The sequence below is a fragment of the Ctenopharyngodon idella genome, chromosome 21 (assembly GCF_019924925.1).
Source record: "Ctenopharyngodon idella isolate HZGC_01 chromosome 21, HZGC01, whole genome shotgun sequence".
Classification (NCBI taxonomy): Eukaryota; Metazoa; Chordata; class Actinopteri; order Cypriniformes; family Xenocyprididae; genus Ctenopharyngodon; species Ctenopharyngodon idella.
Genome location: NC_067240.1, coordinates 13727933 through 13743836, shown reverse-complemented (window position 1 = coordinate 13743836; position 15904 = coordinate 13727933). Strand labels below are relative to the sequence as shown.

Below are 15904 nucleotides of genomic sequence, written 5' to 3'. Positions count from 1 at the left end.
ATTAAGATTTAATACCTGCAAATCAATTTCTCCATGCATGAGACTAGAGTCATTCACAATCATACTCCACATTACTGATCTCTGCTTCCACTGGCAAATTGGAAAAATAAAAAAGCAAGCTCTTACATTAGCTCATTAAAAATACATTCATTCCTATTTGGGAGCAATTTCTGTCTCTTGGCATCTTCATATACAGCATGTGGCGTCTTCTAACACCTGGATGTCTCAGTATGGCCTAAACATTACAGGAACGTTGATGTGTTACTTACAAAACATAGCTAACTGTGTTACGCTGAAACGGTTTCTCATTGAGAATAGGTCTTTTTTTTACATTGGAAATGGTCAAGTGTTTATCTCCATAGTTTGTATGCATTTACAGAGGCTGTAACAGAGATTTTCAAACATTTTACTGTCAAGAATCCTTGATGATCCACTTTCTAAAAAAAAAAAGAAAAAAAGAGAAAGATACACTACTGTTTAAAAGCTTGGGGTCTATAAGACAATCTAATGTTTTTGAAACAAATCTCTTATGCTCACCAAGACTGAATTCATTTGATGAAAAATATGGTAAAAACAATGAAATATTATTATTGTAATTTAAAATATCTGCTGAATTTTCAGCATAGTCTTCAGTGTCACATGATCCTTCAAAAATCATTCTAATATACTGATTTGGTGCTCAAGATACATTTCTTATTATTATCAATGTTGAAAACTATATATATTTTTCAGGATTCTATGATGAATAAAGTTCAAAAGAACAGTATTTTAATCAGTTTAGTACATCCTTTCTGAATTAAAAAGTATTCATTTTAGGGCTGCACGATAATGGTTAAACTGATAATCACGATTATTTTGCTCAAAATTATAATCACGATTATTCTATGAAAAAGGGTAATGTAATAATGGCTACTGCGTTCGTTCTTTACCAACCTACACTTCACCCAAAAGGCCTGTAGGTGGCACACCGTCTTCAATGAACCAACTACGATAACTTCATTAGACGGTAAAAATCACTTTCATTGAAGCAGTATTTTGCTGTGGAGATCGCTAAACTCAAACTCAGCGCACATGTTTGTTTTCAGATCACTAGCCTTCTTCCGCATGTAGCGGGAGCGCTTGCACAGGGTTGCCAGATTGCAGAGATTAAGTAAAACACTGCGAGGAAAGTGTATCCTTTTATAGGGTTAGTTCACCCAAAAAATGAAAATAATGTCATTTATTACTCACCCTCATGTCGTTCCACACCCGTAAGACCTTCGTTCATCTTCGGAACACAAATTAAGATATTTTTGATAAAATCCGATGGCTCAGTGAGGCCACTGAGAGCAAAGCCACCGAACCTCTCAAGATCCATAAAGGTACTAAAAACATATATAAAACAGTTCATGTGAGTACAGTGGTTCTACCTTAATATTATAAAGCGACGAGAATACTTTTTGTGTGCCAAAAAAACAAAATAATGACTTTTCAACAATATCTACTGATGACTGATTCCAAAACACTGCTTCTAAGCTTTATGAATCTTTTGTTTCCAATTAGTAATTCGGATCTACCATCAAACGGCTAAACTGCTGAAATCACGTGACTTTGGCGCTCCGAACAACTGATTCGATTTGTAAAGCTCTGAAGCAGTGTTTTGAAATTGGCCATCACTAGATATTTTTGAAAAGTTGTTATTTTGTTGTTTTGGTGCACAAAAAGTATTCTTGTTGCTTTATTATATTAAGGTAGAACCACTGAACTCACATGAACTGTTTTAAATATGTTTTTAGTACCTTTCTGGACCTTGAGATGTTCAGTGGCTTTGCTCTCAATAGAGGCCTCACTGAGCCATCGGATTTCATCAAAAATATCTTAATTTGTGTTCCGAAGATGAACAAAGGTCTTAGGGGTGTAGAACGACACAAGGGTGAGTAATTAATGACAGAATTTTCATTTTTGGGTGAACTAACCCTTTAAGGGAAAAGCTCTATTTAGGGGATTTAAGCTCTTTGCATCTGGCAACCACAAGCATGAACGCTAGTGGAGGCTTGTTACCAATGCAAGATAATGCATATGCCTAATAATAATAATAATAAAAAACACGTTTTCAGGATAAATAAGGAGCTGGCCAATATTGTGACGATTATTTTTAATCAATCGAGAGAAGCAGATATCATTATCGCGATTAAAATACGATTAACGTAATCGCGCAGCCCCAATTCATTTCTTATAAAAACATTCTTACTAACCCCAAACTTTTGAATGTTAGAGTATACATTTTCATATACAATAACCCATAACTGTATGAGAAAATATAATTTGAACTTTATATAATATTTAATATTAATATTAATGCAATCCAAAACAACAACAACATAATAATAAAAATACACTTTGTAAAATCTTTTTCTTTTACTTAATTTCTGTGGACCTCCTAGCAACACCTTTGTGGCTGCCAGGGGGTCCTTTAAGTCTGACCCCAGTCTGAAAGCCCCTGGGCTATATCACTCAAAGTTGCGTTTCATGACTTTTTAATGTGGAATCAGTGTATTTACACAAGAATCAAAACCGCTGGAAACAATGCTTCTCTCTCCTGAGAGTTCCATTTCTGACAAAAAATTGTCCTCACAGCTGCCCTTTTTATCCTCAATCTCATGCACAACAAACAAAAAACAAGACTCCAATTACCATGACAACAGCAGAATTTAGGGCGCTTGCACCTGTGAGTTCAAGGACAGAGAAATCCACTGCTGTTCTGAGACAACAGCCAAATTATTGTCCACTATTGTCCACTACAAATAACCATGTTGACTGGATTCCACTAAAGCACCAATAGCTTTTTGAAAAAAACTCCAAACGTCACTGATAACCATGACACACACTCTCTAGTCTAGAACAATACCCATCATGACCAGCTCCTACAATGCATGTCATGCGCACAATGCCCCTATTGCTTCTAACATGGAGAAAAGAGAGGTATTCAATTGTACTTGTCAGTAAAAATTTTTTTTTTGAATTTTGAGTTTGAAAAGGTCAGATTTTATGGCATTACTTCACTTGAAAACAAGTCATCTGACTACGTCACATGCATTACTTGTAATGCAGCACATAACACATGCTATTTCGGGGATGCGTTTCATCTGTGTATAGTCATAAATCTAAAAAGGAAATTACAGTTCAAGGGTATCAACTTTTATCCCAAAGTGTCTTATGTAGATAAATGATTTGTGGGCTGAAATGATCATTTTGGCATGGAGAAAACCTGGGGCAAAGCTTCCTCTGCTGTAGCGTAATCTCCTTTCTCTCATTTCCGTCACTGTTACAGCACTGGCCTGGTGAGTCAATCATATCCTAACATCACTCCCATGATCTCTCTCTCCTCCTAGCCCTACAATCATTCCCAAGCCATCTGAGGAATAAAAGAAGTCAGTGAATAGAGGCAATTACTGGAGCAAAGATCGACCATAAAATACAAAAGTAGGGACAGAAGAAGAAAGCAAGAGAGCGAGGGGGATAGAGAGAGACAAAGAAAGCAAAAAAAAAAAAAAAAAGAAGAAAACTGTTCCAGAAAAAAAAAACATGTTTGTAAAACGAGAGATGAAATCCTGTCATAAGTGCTGGGAGCTATTTTTGACCAATAGCAACCTCACATTTTCCATACATCCCCTCCTTTTATATACACATAACTACATAGTACAACTGCAAGCATTCTTGAAAACATTCATCAGCTTCACACACACTTGAATAAATATTACCCAGTCAGTGCAACCGAAGCACTTCCAAGGACTTGACACTTCAAGAAAAGTCTTATCGAAGGGTTTTATACATAAGGGCTGCAGCTCCGTTTTTGACTCGCGACACAATCTTACAAGAAGCACATCGAACCTATGACTATCATTAGCATATCTTAATTCCCCGTTCATCCCGTGATGCAATTTCAAGAGGCTTCATTCACCGCGGCTGCGTGTGTTCGAATCTGAAAATGAGTTTTTTTTAATCTTCCCATGTCTGATAGGGTCTGCTGCCCACATGCATTACAACTACAAAATCACCGCAATAGCGCACATGCCAGATGCTGGCTGTTTCTGAGGACTAGGAAGCTGCTCTACCTGTCTGCTGATGACACCTGCCAGCCCGCCTGAGCCAAAAACACGACAGGGAAAACAGGCAAGAGTTATGACCCTGTCCGGCCCCATCACACAAGACGCCCTCAGCATTTTCATACCCCATCATTCTCACATCATCCTCATCAATCATCTTCCTTACAAACTGTGAACAAGGAGTATACATGTAATAGAGTGGTGCTGAATGAAACTGAAATAATTACACATGGATTGACTGTAAAAAATGATAATAATAAAATAAAATGCCTCAAAATGACAAAATCAATGCCTCAATCTGCCAGTGCAGTGACTCAATATTTCAATGGTAAATGATTCAAGCTCAAACTGTGCACTGTCTTGTCACAAGTGTATAATTTCTGCACTACTAGCATGCCAAAAATCAAATACAACAATAAAGGATAATGAATTGAGAACTAAAATTGAGTCTCTTAAAACAGGACTTCTCTTAAACCAAATATGATGATCCACTTGTAAAATATAAAGGCAGGAATATATTTTCCTGTATAAAGATTCAATAATACTGTGAGAAAAATATTAAGTGTGATATTATGAAGACAACACCATGATTGCAAAATTGAATAAATGGTTTGTTATTCAACTAAATCCAAACCAAAATAATAATAACAAAAACAACAACAAAATAGTATTATTATTATTAGTAGTAATATTATTACTAAATCTGTAACAAATAATAATATTAATATTAGTAATATAGTAATAATTGACCCTTTTCACTTTTCCGGAGTTCTCAGAAGCGGAAGTTGTCAAAGTTGGATGAACTTCTAGCAGTGAATGGGGAAAAATATAGAGAGATTAACAGCATTAATTAATTTTTTCTCATTTTCTGCCAAGGTAATATAACACAAAGTATAGGGCCAGATTTACTAATAGCTTGCGCCAGCGCAAACCCTCTTTTGCCGTTAAAAAACTACTGTCGTGAGTTACTAAAGACACACAGTGCAAAATTAGCGCTGAAAAGGCGTGGACTGAGTTGTTTTTGCGGCTGACCTTATTGCATATGAATTTGTAGGAGTTTCCCTTTCAGACGCAAAATTTATGGGAGGAGAGCATTTAAATGAATCACGCAACGCGATTTACTAATGTTTGCGCTAGTCAATTTACTGGTATTTGCACCATTATTTAACGCCCAAAGAAAGCAAGTCTTAACCCATTTTGCAACATGGCTGCAATTGTTGCTGCTAGGAGGAGACACCGCAGAGAACAGAGAGCGCGTGGTACAAGGGAGAAAATATTTTCCACTCGTATTAATTTCTTTGGAATGCCAGATGGAGACGTTATCCGAACATATCGTATGCCAAGCCATGTTGGCCTATATATATATATATATATATATATATGTACAACATGTTTGTCAGATTACATGTAACAAGTTGCGACTGTGTCGACCCGCACCCGTGAGCTAATTTGCGCTGCTCTTGGTAGATTGCGTTGGTCATTATGTAAATGATTTGACTGTGTCTGTGTTCTTTAATTTGCGAGTCAGCAGTAGATCACGCGCAAAACTTGCTACTCCCATTGGCGCATTTGTGGAATTGTACTCTCACGCTAATTTGCCCCATTTAGTAAATCTGGCCCATAGTGTTATAAATGTGTTATTTGTTATAAATGTGTATTACATTTTTTTAAAAATGAAAATATTAAAAACTTTACTAGATTTGAAATGTTGATGACTGTGGAAATGCGTCATCACAGTCCATGAAAATGGTCCATAATAGTAATAATACTAACAATTAAACATTATTATATCCCTCTATAAAACGAATTAACACTGTGAATTTTTTTTTAATTGTGATATTATGAACAACATCATGATTACAAAACTGAATAATCTAGAAAACATACTTTTATTAATTAATATATTAAATGTGTATCTTTTTTCTACACTAACAGGACAGTGAAAAACTACCAATTTACTTTTTTTTTTTTTTTGCAAAAATATGTGCAGATTGTTTTTTTATTTCATAATGTTAAAAACTCCCACTCATAACACCTGCTTACAGCCCTCTGGAAAGTTCACAGAACCCAGTTTGAAAAAACCCTATTCAGTGACAGATGGGTTTGGCTCCTTTATGCTCCAAGAAAATGGAATGTGAAAATGAATATCAAATCAATCAAAAAAAAACCCTGGTGCTTTGCAGGCCAGTACAGACCTGTGTGATAGGACAAAGTATTTTACCATCGAAAAATGACACTTCGGCTGTTAAATATGCATATAACTATCAAGCGCTTAAGAAAAAGAAAGCAAACCTGCACATTTGAATAATCATTAGGCTATTAGACAGGGCAGAGGAGGAGGAGGAGGAGGAAAGGACAAGTACGGACACCAGGGTAACGCTGCTGTGCAACTGCGTCATCTTGTCTAAATCAAGAACACTGAGGTAAAGGCACATGCTGACTGAAGAGAATTAATGGCATGTACTAAAGAAAATGAATGGAAGTGCTTTTTCCTGCTGTTTTTCATCGTTTATCATTGGCTCCTATCCAACTCATGAATCCTTATTAGTTGTATGCAAAAACGATGAAGTACATGATTCTTACAAGTCCTAAATGGGTCCTCTTAAGCCAAATCAAAACCATAGGCCCTCTACAGCACTGTGATGTACAGGCTATAGAGCAGAAGAGATAGACACTATGGTTTTGACGGCTCTCTAAGTACCTGCTGTCTTCCTCCATGTGCTGTGCTTTTTACTGCTCTTCTCTTCCCCTTGGCCTGTCATGAGTGATTTCTTATCTGGTGGGGGCTGAAAAATAAAGCCTGTTTTTTTTTCTCTCTTCTCTTGATAACACTTCTTAAAGAGCTCTATCGTGGTCATGCAGGTGCTTATTACACAGAGAAAAGAGGGGGCGGGAGGAGGTGTGTGTGAGTGAGTGAGTGAGAGCCGGCGCTGCAGCGAGCCCGATGTTAAACCCACAGGCGAACGAAGGAGCGAGAGACAAATAACAAAAACAAACTGGCAGACAAAGTAACAATGAATGACTAGCACATTTCCTATGAGATTTGAGAAGTAGCCGGCAGGACAGACGGGCGATGTGTGGACATCACTGGCACATAGAAATGGGGCAATGAACGATCACATTGTTACGGAGCACACCGGACCCCCCACTAGCTTCACTAACGGTGAAATTCATCAAGGTGCAAAGTGGGATGACACCTCAATAACTTACTGAGGAGCAGGTGGGACAAGGGTGATGTATTCAGTAATTACAGAGTAAAACGAGTATAAGGGATAATTCACCCAAAAATGAAAATTCAAAACTGTTTGGCTTAGATATTTTGAGGAATGTTTTAACTGATTTTGTTCATACAATGAAAGTCAATGGGGTCCAAAGCAACACTGAACTCCACTAAAAATTCTTTAAATGTACAGTCAAACCAAAAATTATTCAGACATTTTTTATATTTTTTATATATTTTTACTAGTGGGTGCAGGACACTATAGTTCATTTATGTAAGTAAGGATAGCAAAATAAAGTAAACTGTGACATATTATACACAAAAAATTTTCATACAGTGGACTACCAGTAAAATTGATTTAGAACCAAAAATTATTCAGACATTTTGACCTGACCATGTTTTGCTTAAGTGTTATCTGACATAATTAAGATAAATTTTTTCTGACACAGTTTAACTCTGAGAGTTAAAAATTACCATTTTTTTAAACTATAGTGTATAAACTGTATTAATGAATGAAATGTTCAAGGTGTCTGAATAAATTTTGGTTTGACTGTATATACCCAAAAATATCTTGTTTTAGAACATCATAATATCATTTTTGAGTGATCTGCCCTTTTTAGACTGACACTTGCTACATACAAATGGAATATGACCATATCGGTTAACACGTTTACATGCACTCCATTCGATTTCAGTTTCAACTACAACAATAATTTGTCATGTATTTAATCCTTCAAATATTGTGTCATGTACACTACCATTCAAAAGTTGTTGTGGGGTTGTAAGATTTTTTTAAAATATTTTTGAAAGTCTCTCTTATGCTCATCAAGGCTGCATTTATACATAAATACAATATAAAACAGTAATATTGTGAAATATTACTACAACTTAAAATAACTGTTTTCTATTTTAACATACTTTAAAAAAATAATTTATTCCCTATATGGCAGAGCTGAATTTTCAGCATCATTACTCCAGTGTTCAGTGTCACATGATCCTTCAGAAATCATTCTAATATGCTAATCTGGTACTCAAGAAACATTTCTTAATATATTTTTGTGGAAGCCGTGACATTTTGTTTTTTAGCATTCTTTGATGAATAAAAAGTTCAAAAGAACAACATTTACTTGAAATAGAAATCTTTTGAAACATTATAAAAAGCATTATACATTATAATATATCAATTTAATGCATCCTTGCTGAAAACAATTATTAATTTCAGTAAAAAAGTTAAATCTTACTGACCCCCAACTTTTGAATGGTAGTGTATACTTGGAAAGACTGCAGCTCAACTACAAAAAACACAGTGAGTCGATTATAATTGTGCATGTAAATGTTCTTAGTGATGCCGGTTGTGATTGGCCGTTCACTGCTCCCCAAAGATCCAAAACAGATACAATGAATAAACCCTGAGTGTTAATACAAGTTCTCCCACTTGGCTTGCCTGTGTGTTCTTTAATTCAGACTCGGATGAAACTCGTCATCAAATCACTATGGAAACTACAGCAATGACTCTATTTCAGGTATCAGATATGACCATATCAGAGACATTAACTGTGTTAGTTTCCACTGCAATACATGTTTGTTTTCCCCCCTCTCAATAACTTTTCTTTGGTGTTTTGAGTTTGCTGACCTGGGCGAGATGTCGCAACCTTGCTGCATGAAGGCTCCCAGGGAGAACCAGAGACTGTTGAAGATCCCAAACTCATTGGGGGGCTGGTCGCTAGGCAGACCGTCAGTGCCCTCCTCGGGCTCCTCGGTGTGCCACTCATACGGGCTGAAGCGGCTGACCAGGAAGAGCACCACGCTTACGCCGATATAGGCGAACACAATGCACATCCAGATCTCGTAGGCCAGTGGGTCCAGGAAGGAGAAGACGCCCGGCTTGGATTTCTGGGGCTTCTTAATCATGATGGAAATGCCCAAGCTCATGAAGGGTTTCGAGAAGTCAATGACCTCCTCCCGGACCAAAGTGATAGTCAATGGGGCCACAGCGATTTCCGCTTTCTAGAACAAAAGAAAAGTGTGTTTCATATCAATCTTCTTTTTTAATCACTTCACAAAACAGATGTAATTACATTGCTAAGTTTATTTACTAAGCCATTTGACTGAATAAGCAGATACAACACTAAATATTTGCAGTTTTTATATTGAAAGCTGAGATCTCATATTTGAACAGAGGAGATTCAGAGGAGAAAAGAGTGAATAAAAAGAGAAAATAAAGCATAATCTGCCGATTCTCACCTCTCCTCGCATCACATTTTACAACTTCTCTAATTGAACAAGGCTTTGCATATTAATGCCAAAAAATTCAAGGAGTTAATCCAAGAGGCTTAATACTTAGGTTTAGGTTTAGGGAAGAGGGATAAACTAATCAATGCACAAAAAAAAAAAAAAAAAAAAAAAAATTGCTTATAGCACAAGACAGGAAAAACTGTAGAGTCTAAAGTCTGGCTGCACGTTTTGCTGCATGGTGAATCCAAAAACTAGATTATTGTTGGTGACTTAGTGACACTTTAGACCTCAGCAGGGCTGCATAAGACTAATCCAAAAAAGAAATTAAAGTTTCTCATAACTGCTCATAACACTTTCAAGAAGAAGAAAAAAAACTGGGTTGTGTTTTCCAGTGCTCAGCAAAAATCTACAAGATGACAAGCATTGGCTGAATGCAGTGTTCATTAATAAACATCAGCCTCTGAAAGGTTGTTGTCTTTTTTTTTTTTTTTCTTCACCAGACACAGAACTCAACGTTTACTCAATGTGAATTTTCAGCATCATTACTCCAGTCTTCAGTGTCATAGAAATCATTCTAATATGCTGATTTGGTGATCAAGAAACATTTATCTCATTTGAAAATGGTTGTGCTGCTTAATATTTTTGTGCAAACCATGATACATTTTTTTCCCCCACGATTCTTTGATGAACAGAAAGTTCAAAAGGGTCAGTGATAATTTAGAGTCAGAATTTAATATATTGTTTGTAACATTGTAAAAGTCTTTACTGTCATCAATTTAATACTTAATAAAAAAAAAAAACCTCACTGACCCAAACATTTGAACGGTAGTGTAGCACAACAACCAACAAAAAACATATTCCTAATGCTGTCACGCTAAACTAATGGTCCTTTCCATGATTTTGGAAAGCATTCAAATTTGTTGCCAACTCATTTTAAGAATCCAAGTCTGCTTCCTGGAAGCATATAGATTTCATCTATAAATCTCATGCTGAAGTCAGAAGATTGGAAAAAAGTAAGAGGAAAATAATTTACCCCGTACACCAGCTCCCCAACCATCCCGTTCCAGATCTTTGTCTCTGGGTCCCGAGCTCCATACTTTCCATCAGGCACGATGGAGATCTTATACTTGAAACCAATGTGTTTGGCGATTTCAAATGCCAGATCCACGCAGTATCCCTCATATTGCTCGTTCCCCTCATACATCTCCCAGTTCTTCTTCAGCATTACATACGGCCCTTCCTGAACGAACAAAACAACAAAGTACTTTCAATGGGCAAGTAAACCAGCAAAATGTTTAAATTGCTGAAATTTAGCCATGCCATTACATCTCATTTGAATTCTATATTCTAAACATGATATATTGTGGAGTTATAGAAGAATAAAGCTGTTTTAGAAGAGTTATTAAAGATAATTACAGCCATTATGTTCACATGTGGCTGAGTGATTTACTAATCAAATGTTAGCCATAAAGAAACTATTGAAATAAGAACATAAGAACTTTTTTAAATGGAAATGAAATGGAGTCAATATTCTCCCACATTCCTCAATAAAACCAATCAATCAGGGTAAATGCTTTTAAAGTGTAAGAAAGGGTGTATGAAACCATAACAAATGGTTCATACGAGCATTAAAATATCAAAGCACACAAAATGTGCACCATATGCTGTACATGATTCAAAGCAATGATAACTGACCCATAAAACTCATGACTTACAATTTATTACAATTGCATTGCATGCCTTTATCAAACAATAGAACAGGAAACTGCTATTGCAAAACCGTTACACGCAATGATGCAGAACTTTGCTCATAACTTTAAAATTTACATTGCTGAAGCGTGTAAGGGATTACAGTTCAGAGGAAAAAAGGAACATCTGCGCAAAAAAGCCACACCATGAACACAGTCATTCTCAGTCATCAGTGTGATGTACTGTCATACCAAACAATATCTAAAACAATACAGGTGCTGTACAGCAGCAAATAGAAATGTTTACTTGCAAGGAAACGACAGAACATTTACATAAAAATCCTGAAAACCTGCTTCCCTTTTTACAAATATTTTCTAAGCCATATGGCTAGCCTAAAATGATGAAAGGCAGAAAGCCCAGTAGGGAGAATTAAATATTTCACACACAGCAAATAGAGCTCTTCGCACTGAATGTCAACGGAAGATCCGTTTCATCTCAAATTTGTTTGATGTATGAGAATGCAGCCTTCTATTCAAATCTTTTTTCACAAGCACAGGGCAGTGTTGTTCCTGGGCAGTGTTTTTCTACAGGTAAAAAATGTAAGAAGGAAAAAAAATCTAGTGTTTGTCGCAGGTAACGCCTCAAGCATGGGTGATCTGTATTCTTGTGTATATAGGCAGTCATGCACAAAATCATATTCTTACAAAGACCACATAAAAAATTCTTCATCACTCACAACCTCTATTCTTCAAGCATAATTCACCCTAAAATGAAAACAATTTATTCACCACCCATGACTTTCTTTCCTCTGTGGAACACAAAAGAAAATAGGTAGGTAGAATGTCCAAGCTGTTCTTTTCCACATAATGAAAGTGAATGGTAACCAAGTTAAATTACATTGTTTCAAAGTCATTTTTTCACCTTTATTATTATGTCTAAGCTGCTCTTTTCCATACAATGAAAGTGAATGATGACCACAGCTGTCAATAAAGCTTTTCAGGGCAAGATTTTCCATTAAATAGGAATAGCATTTCATTTTCATTCACTGGAAGCAGTCGTGGCTAAATGGTTAGAGAGTCAGAATGAAGCTGTAACCTGAAGGTTTCAGGTTCAATTCTCAATAATAGCAGGAAATGACAGAGGTGAGCTTGAGCAAGGCACCTAACCCCCAATCACTCCCCGGGCGGTGCTACAGCAAAAATGGCTGCCCACTTCTCCGGGTGTGTGTGTGTTCACTACTCACTACTCCTAATGTATGTGCACTAACTTGGATGGGTTGAATGCAGAGGACAAACTCCGAGTATGGGTTACCATACTTGGCCTTCACTTACACTTGACTTGGAATATAGCACATATGGTTTCATGGTGTTTTTTTTAGTCCCCATCTACATTCATTGTATGGGAAATGAGCAGCATTAACATTCTTCAAAACGTCTCTTGAATTCCACAGAAGAAAATCATACAGGTATGGAAATACATGAGAATCAGTAAACAATGATCATCTTTTTTTGAGTGAACGGTACCTTTAAAATCTGATGCTATTATAAATACAAGGTATAGAGCACAATGGGAATTCTTGATGGATATCCATGATATGCTTAATGAATGCAAATGGACAGATCACACTATATATACAAAACCTGCATGCTATAAAAACCTGGTTCTTCTGTTTTGATACATGTAATATAAATGCTAAAGACTTCATTTGGCTTCCATGTGTCCATCCAGTTTTCCAATTCTGGCATCACTACAGGTCTTCTCCATTCATGATTGAGTTGCTTATTAGAGCTTGTCTTTGTCTTCGTCCACAGCTCGATTTCTCATTGTGCTTTTCATTTTGGCTCAGGTAGTAGTATCCATGTTTTTGCCCTCAGTTCTGATTTGTCTCTCTGTCTGTCCGTGCATCAGTAAGTGCTTGATTTCCCCTCTGCAGAGTCCATCATCTGTTCAGTTTCTTAATAAGGGGTTCTTCACCAGGGGCTGAAAAGAGGAGGATTTGGCTTCAGGTGCGACACTCCAAAACCTTAGCATTTACCAATTATGTGTCTGAACGTCCATTACATCCTTGAATCAGTGCATAAACATTGACAATACTGTAATTTACTATCTCCAAAATGTATAGGAAACACAAAATACAGAATGCATCCCACTCATGCAGTGTTTTAACTCAAACATAAGATTACAGCCTACAAAATTAACAAAACAAAATACAGCCCAAGACACCAGTTCTAGTAACTTTTTGACAGTACGTGAGAAAAGCAGATGATGCACACGGCGTATTCACAATGCCATGGCAGCACACATTTACACAGCACTGTTGAGAGATGCTATTCAGCACACGTAAAAACATTTGGGTTATCTGGATGGACAGCAGTATGACTGACAGGTCACACAGAGAGAAAATGTGCTTTGATGAACAGCGCAGCGCAGCTGTGAATTTCTGCAGTGTTTGCAGATCATAATCTTTGTTGTGTGCATGTTATGAAGAAATTCATCGCCGTTGCGAAATGTTCATTTTTTCACCATGTGTATGAGAGGGACTCTTGGTATATGGAAGCTTTCAAATGATGGACGAACAAAACAACTTATTTTATTGTAAAATGTGTCAAATAAAGTCTCGGGAAATGTTGCTACTCACCATAATAGTCGTCACAATCACGGTTCTGTTCTCCATGCCAGACGTTTCGTTGGGAAGCAAGGCTTGATCCTGGGTCAGAACCAACTTATCAGCATCATTCCAATATCCAATCTGGAGATGGGACAATGATGAGAATGAGACTCAAAACCCAACAGAGAGCAAGTGATTACATGCAAGCCTGCCCATATGGGTAAGTGTGTGTAAATGTGCGGAAATAATTTGATGTCTAAACCGGGCTAACTATTCCTCATTTATCTTACACCTTGTCCATACGATAAAATTCAATAGGGTCCAAAACAACAGCTTAAAGGGTTAGTTCACCCAAAAATGAAAATTCTGTCATTAATTACTCACCCTCATGTCGTTCCACACCCCTTCGTTCATCTTCGGAACACAAATTAAGATATTTTTGATAAAATCCATTGGCTCAGTGAGGCCTCCATTGACAGCAAGATAATTAACACTTTCAAATGCCAAGAAAGGTACTAAAGACATATTTAAAACAGTTCATGTTACTACAATGGTAGTCACATGTTATGTGACTTAATGTTATGAAGGGACGAGAATACTTTTTGGGCGCCAAAAAAACAAAATAACGACTATTCAACAATATCTAGTGATGGGCAATTTCAAAACACTGCTTCACGAAGCTTCGAAGCTTTACGAATCTTTTGTTTCAAACTGCCAAAGTCTTACAGGGGTGAGGGTGAGTAACTAATGACAGAATTTTTATTTTTGGGTGAACTAAACCTTTAAAATACATTTAAATATATCTTCTTTTGTGTTCCACAGAAGAAAAAAAGTCATATAGTTTTTTGACAAACTATCCTTTAAGACTTTCAGAGAAAGTAAACTACCGTTCAAAACATTTTTTTTTTAACTTTATTTCAGCATGGTTCAACAGTGTCAGTAAAGACATTTGTAATGTTCCAAAATTTATATTTCAAATAAATGCTGTTCTTTTGAACTTTTCATTCATCAAAGAATCCTGAATAAAAAACACTTGACACTGATAATAAGAAATGTTTCTTAAGCACCAAATCAGCATATTAGAATGATTTCTGAAGGATCATGTGACACTGATGATGCTGAAAATAAGCTTTGTCATTAAATTACATTTTAAAATATATTAATAGGTGATATTTTCCATCAAATAAATGACTTCTTTCAAAACCTTTGAACGGTAGTATAAATTTATTTTGTAAGTGTTTATGTAGATGATAAATACGAATGTTGTTGTTATTTTGGTGGCTTAAGAAAACTGTGTTGCTGCGTGTAACATTTTGCTGTGGGGTGAAAAACTGTCATGCAGAAGAGACACGAGCAGAGGCGTGTGCCCGTGTCCTTACGAAACCCAGATGAACGGGAGAAAGGCTAGCCAGGCTCCAGCATCCGCCTAAAGCGGGGCTCACGACTGCCTGATAAATGACTGCCAAGCCCTGGCGGCTCGTTTCTGTGCTCCCCTCCTTCTCCTTTTCCCATCACTCTTCCCCCGGTGCACTGCTCAACAGCAGCCAGGAGCCGCCACACTCCATAAAGCACGCCAGAGGCAGAGGGCTCCTCATAACTTTAGAAGAAGGTGTGCGACACGAGACTTTATGGTACGTACATAGCTCTGCTGCTAAAACCACCAGACCATTCAACGCCGACCTTTGTGTATTATTTTAAAACTGTACTTTTGGTTGTAATTAACTGCAAAAAAAAAAACTAAAAAACTTCTCTGACAATTTTGTCACAATTTAATTGCATACAAACAATTTAAATTAGCAATATGAAATTTGAATCTAGTTAGGACCTTATTTGTTAATTTTTTTTTTTTTTACAAATTAACATTCTGTATGTGTACAGAACACGACACACTTCCGAAACGGGTTTGGTATCCGCTATTCTGACCAAAGTAATATTACAGTGACAAAAGACTTACGTTCAGTAATTTTAACTAAAGCACAGTCGACGGAGGTGTTGTGTTCTCTTGCAGCGTTGCCATGTCCACTTATATTTATGTTAACTTATTTTATTAGTTTTTGGGCTTGTTGA

At 36.7% G+C, this 15904-nt stretch overlaps 1 protein-coding gene across 5 annotated transcripts in view; it reads right to left on the bottom strand.

Moving 5' to 3' along the window:
• The window catches only part of gria4b (glutamate receptor, ionotropic, AMPA 4b), a 97989-nt gene that overhangs the window by 10870 nt on the left and 71215 nt on the right, over window positions 1-15904 (bottom strand). For 4 of the 5 annotated variants that reach the window (XM_051878116.1, XM_051878115.1, XM_051878114.1 and 1 more), the window contains exons 9-11: window positions 13868-13978; window positions 10574-10780; window positions 8939-9312 (exon numbers count right to left, since the gene is read on the bottom strand). In XM_051878116.1, coding sequence (XP_051734076.1) covers window positions 8939-9312; window positions 10574-10780; window positions 13868-13978 — 692 coding nt within the window. Of the gene's footprint in view, window positions 1-8938; window positions 9313-10573; window positions 10781-11244; window positions 13210-13867; window positions 13979-15904 lie in introns of those variants that run through there. The other variant, XM_051878117.1, reaches the window with a different exon arrangement.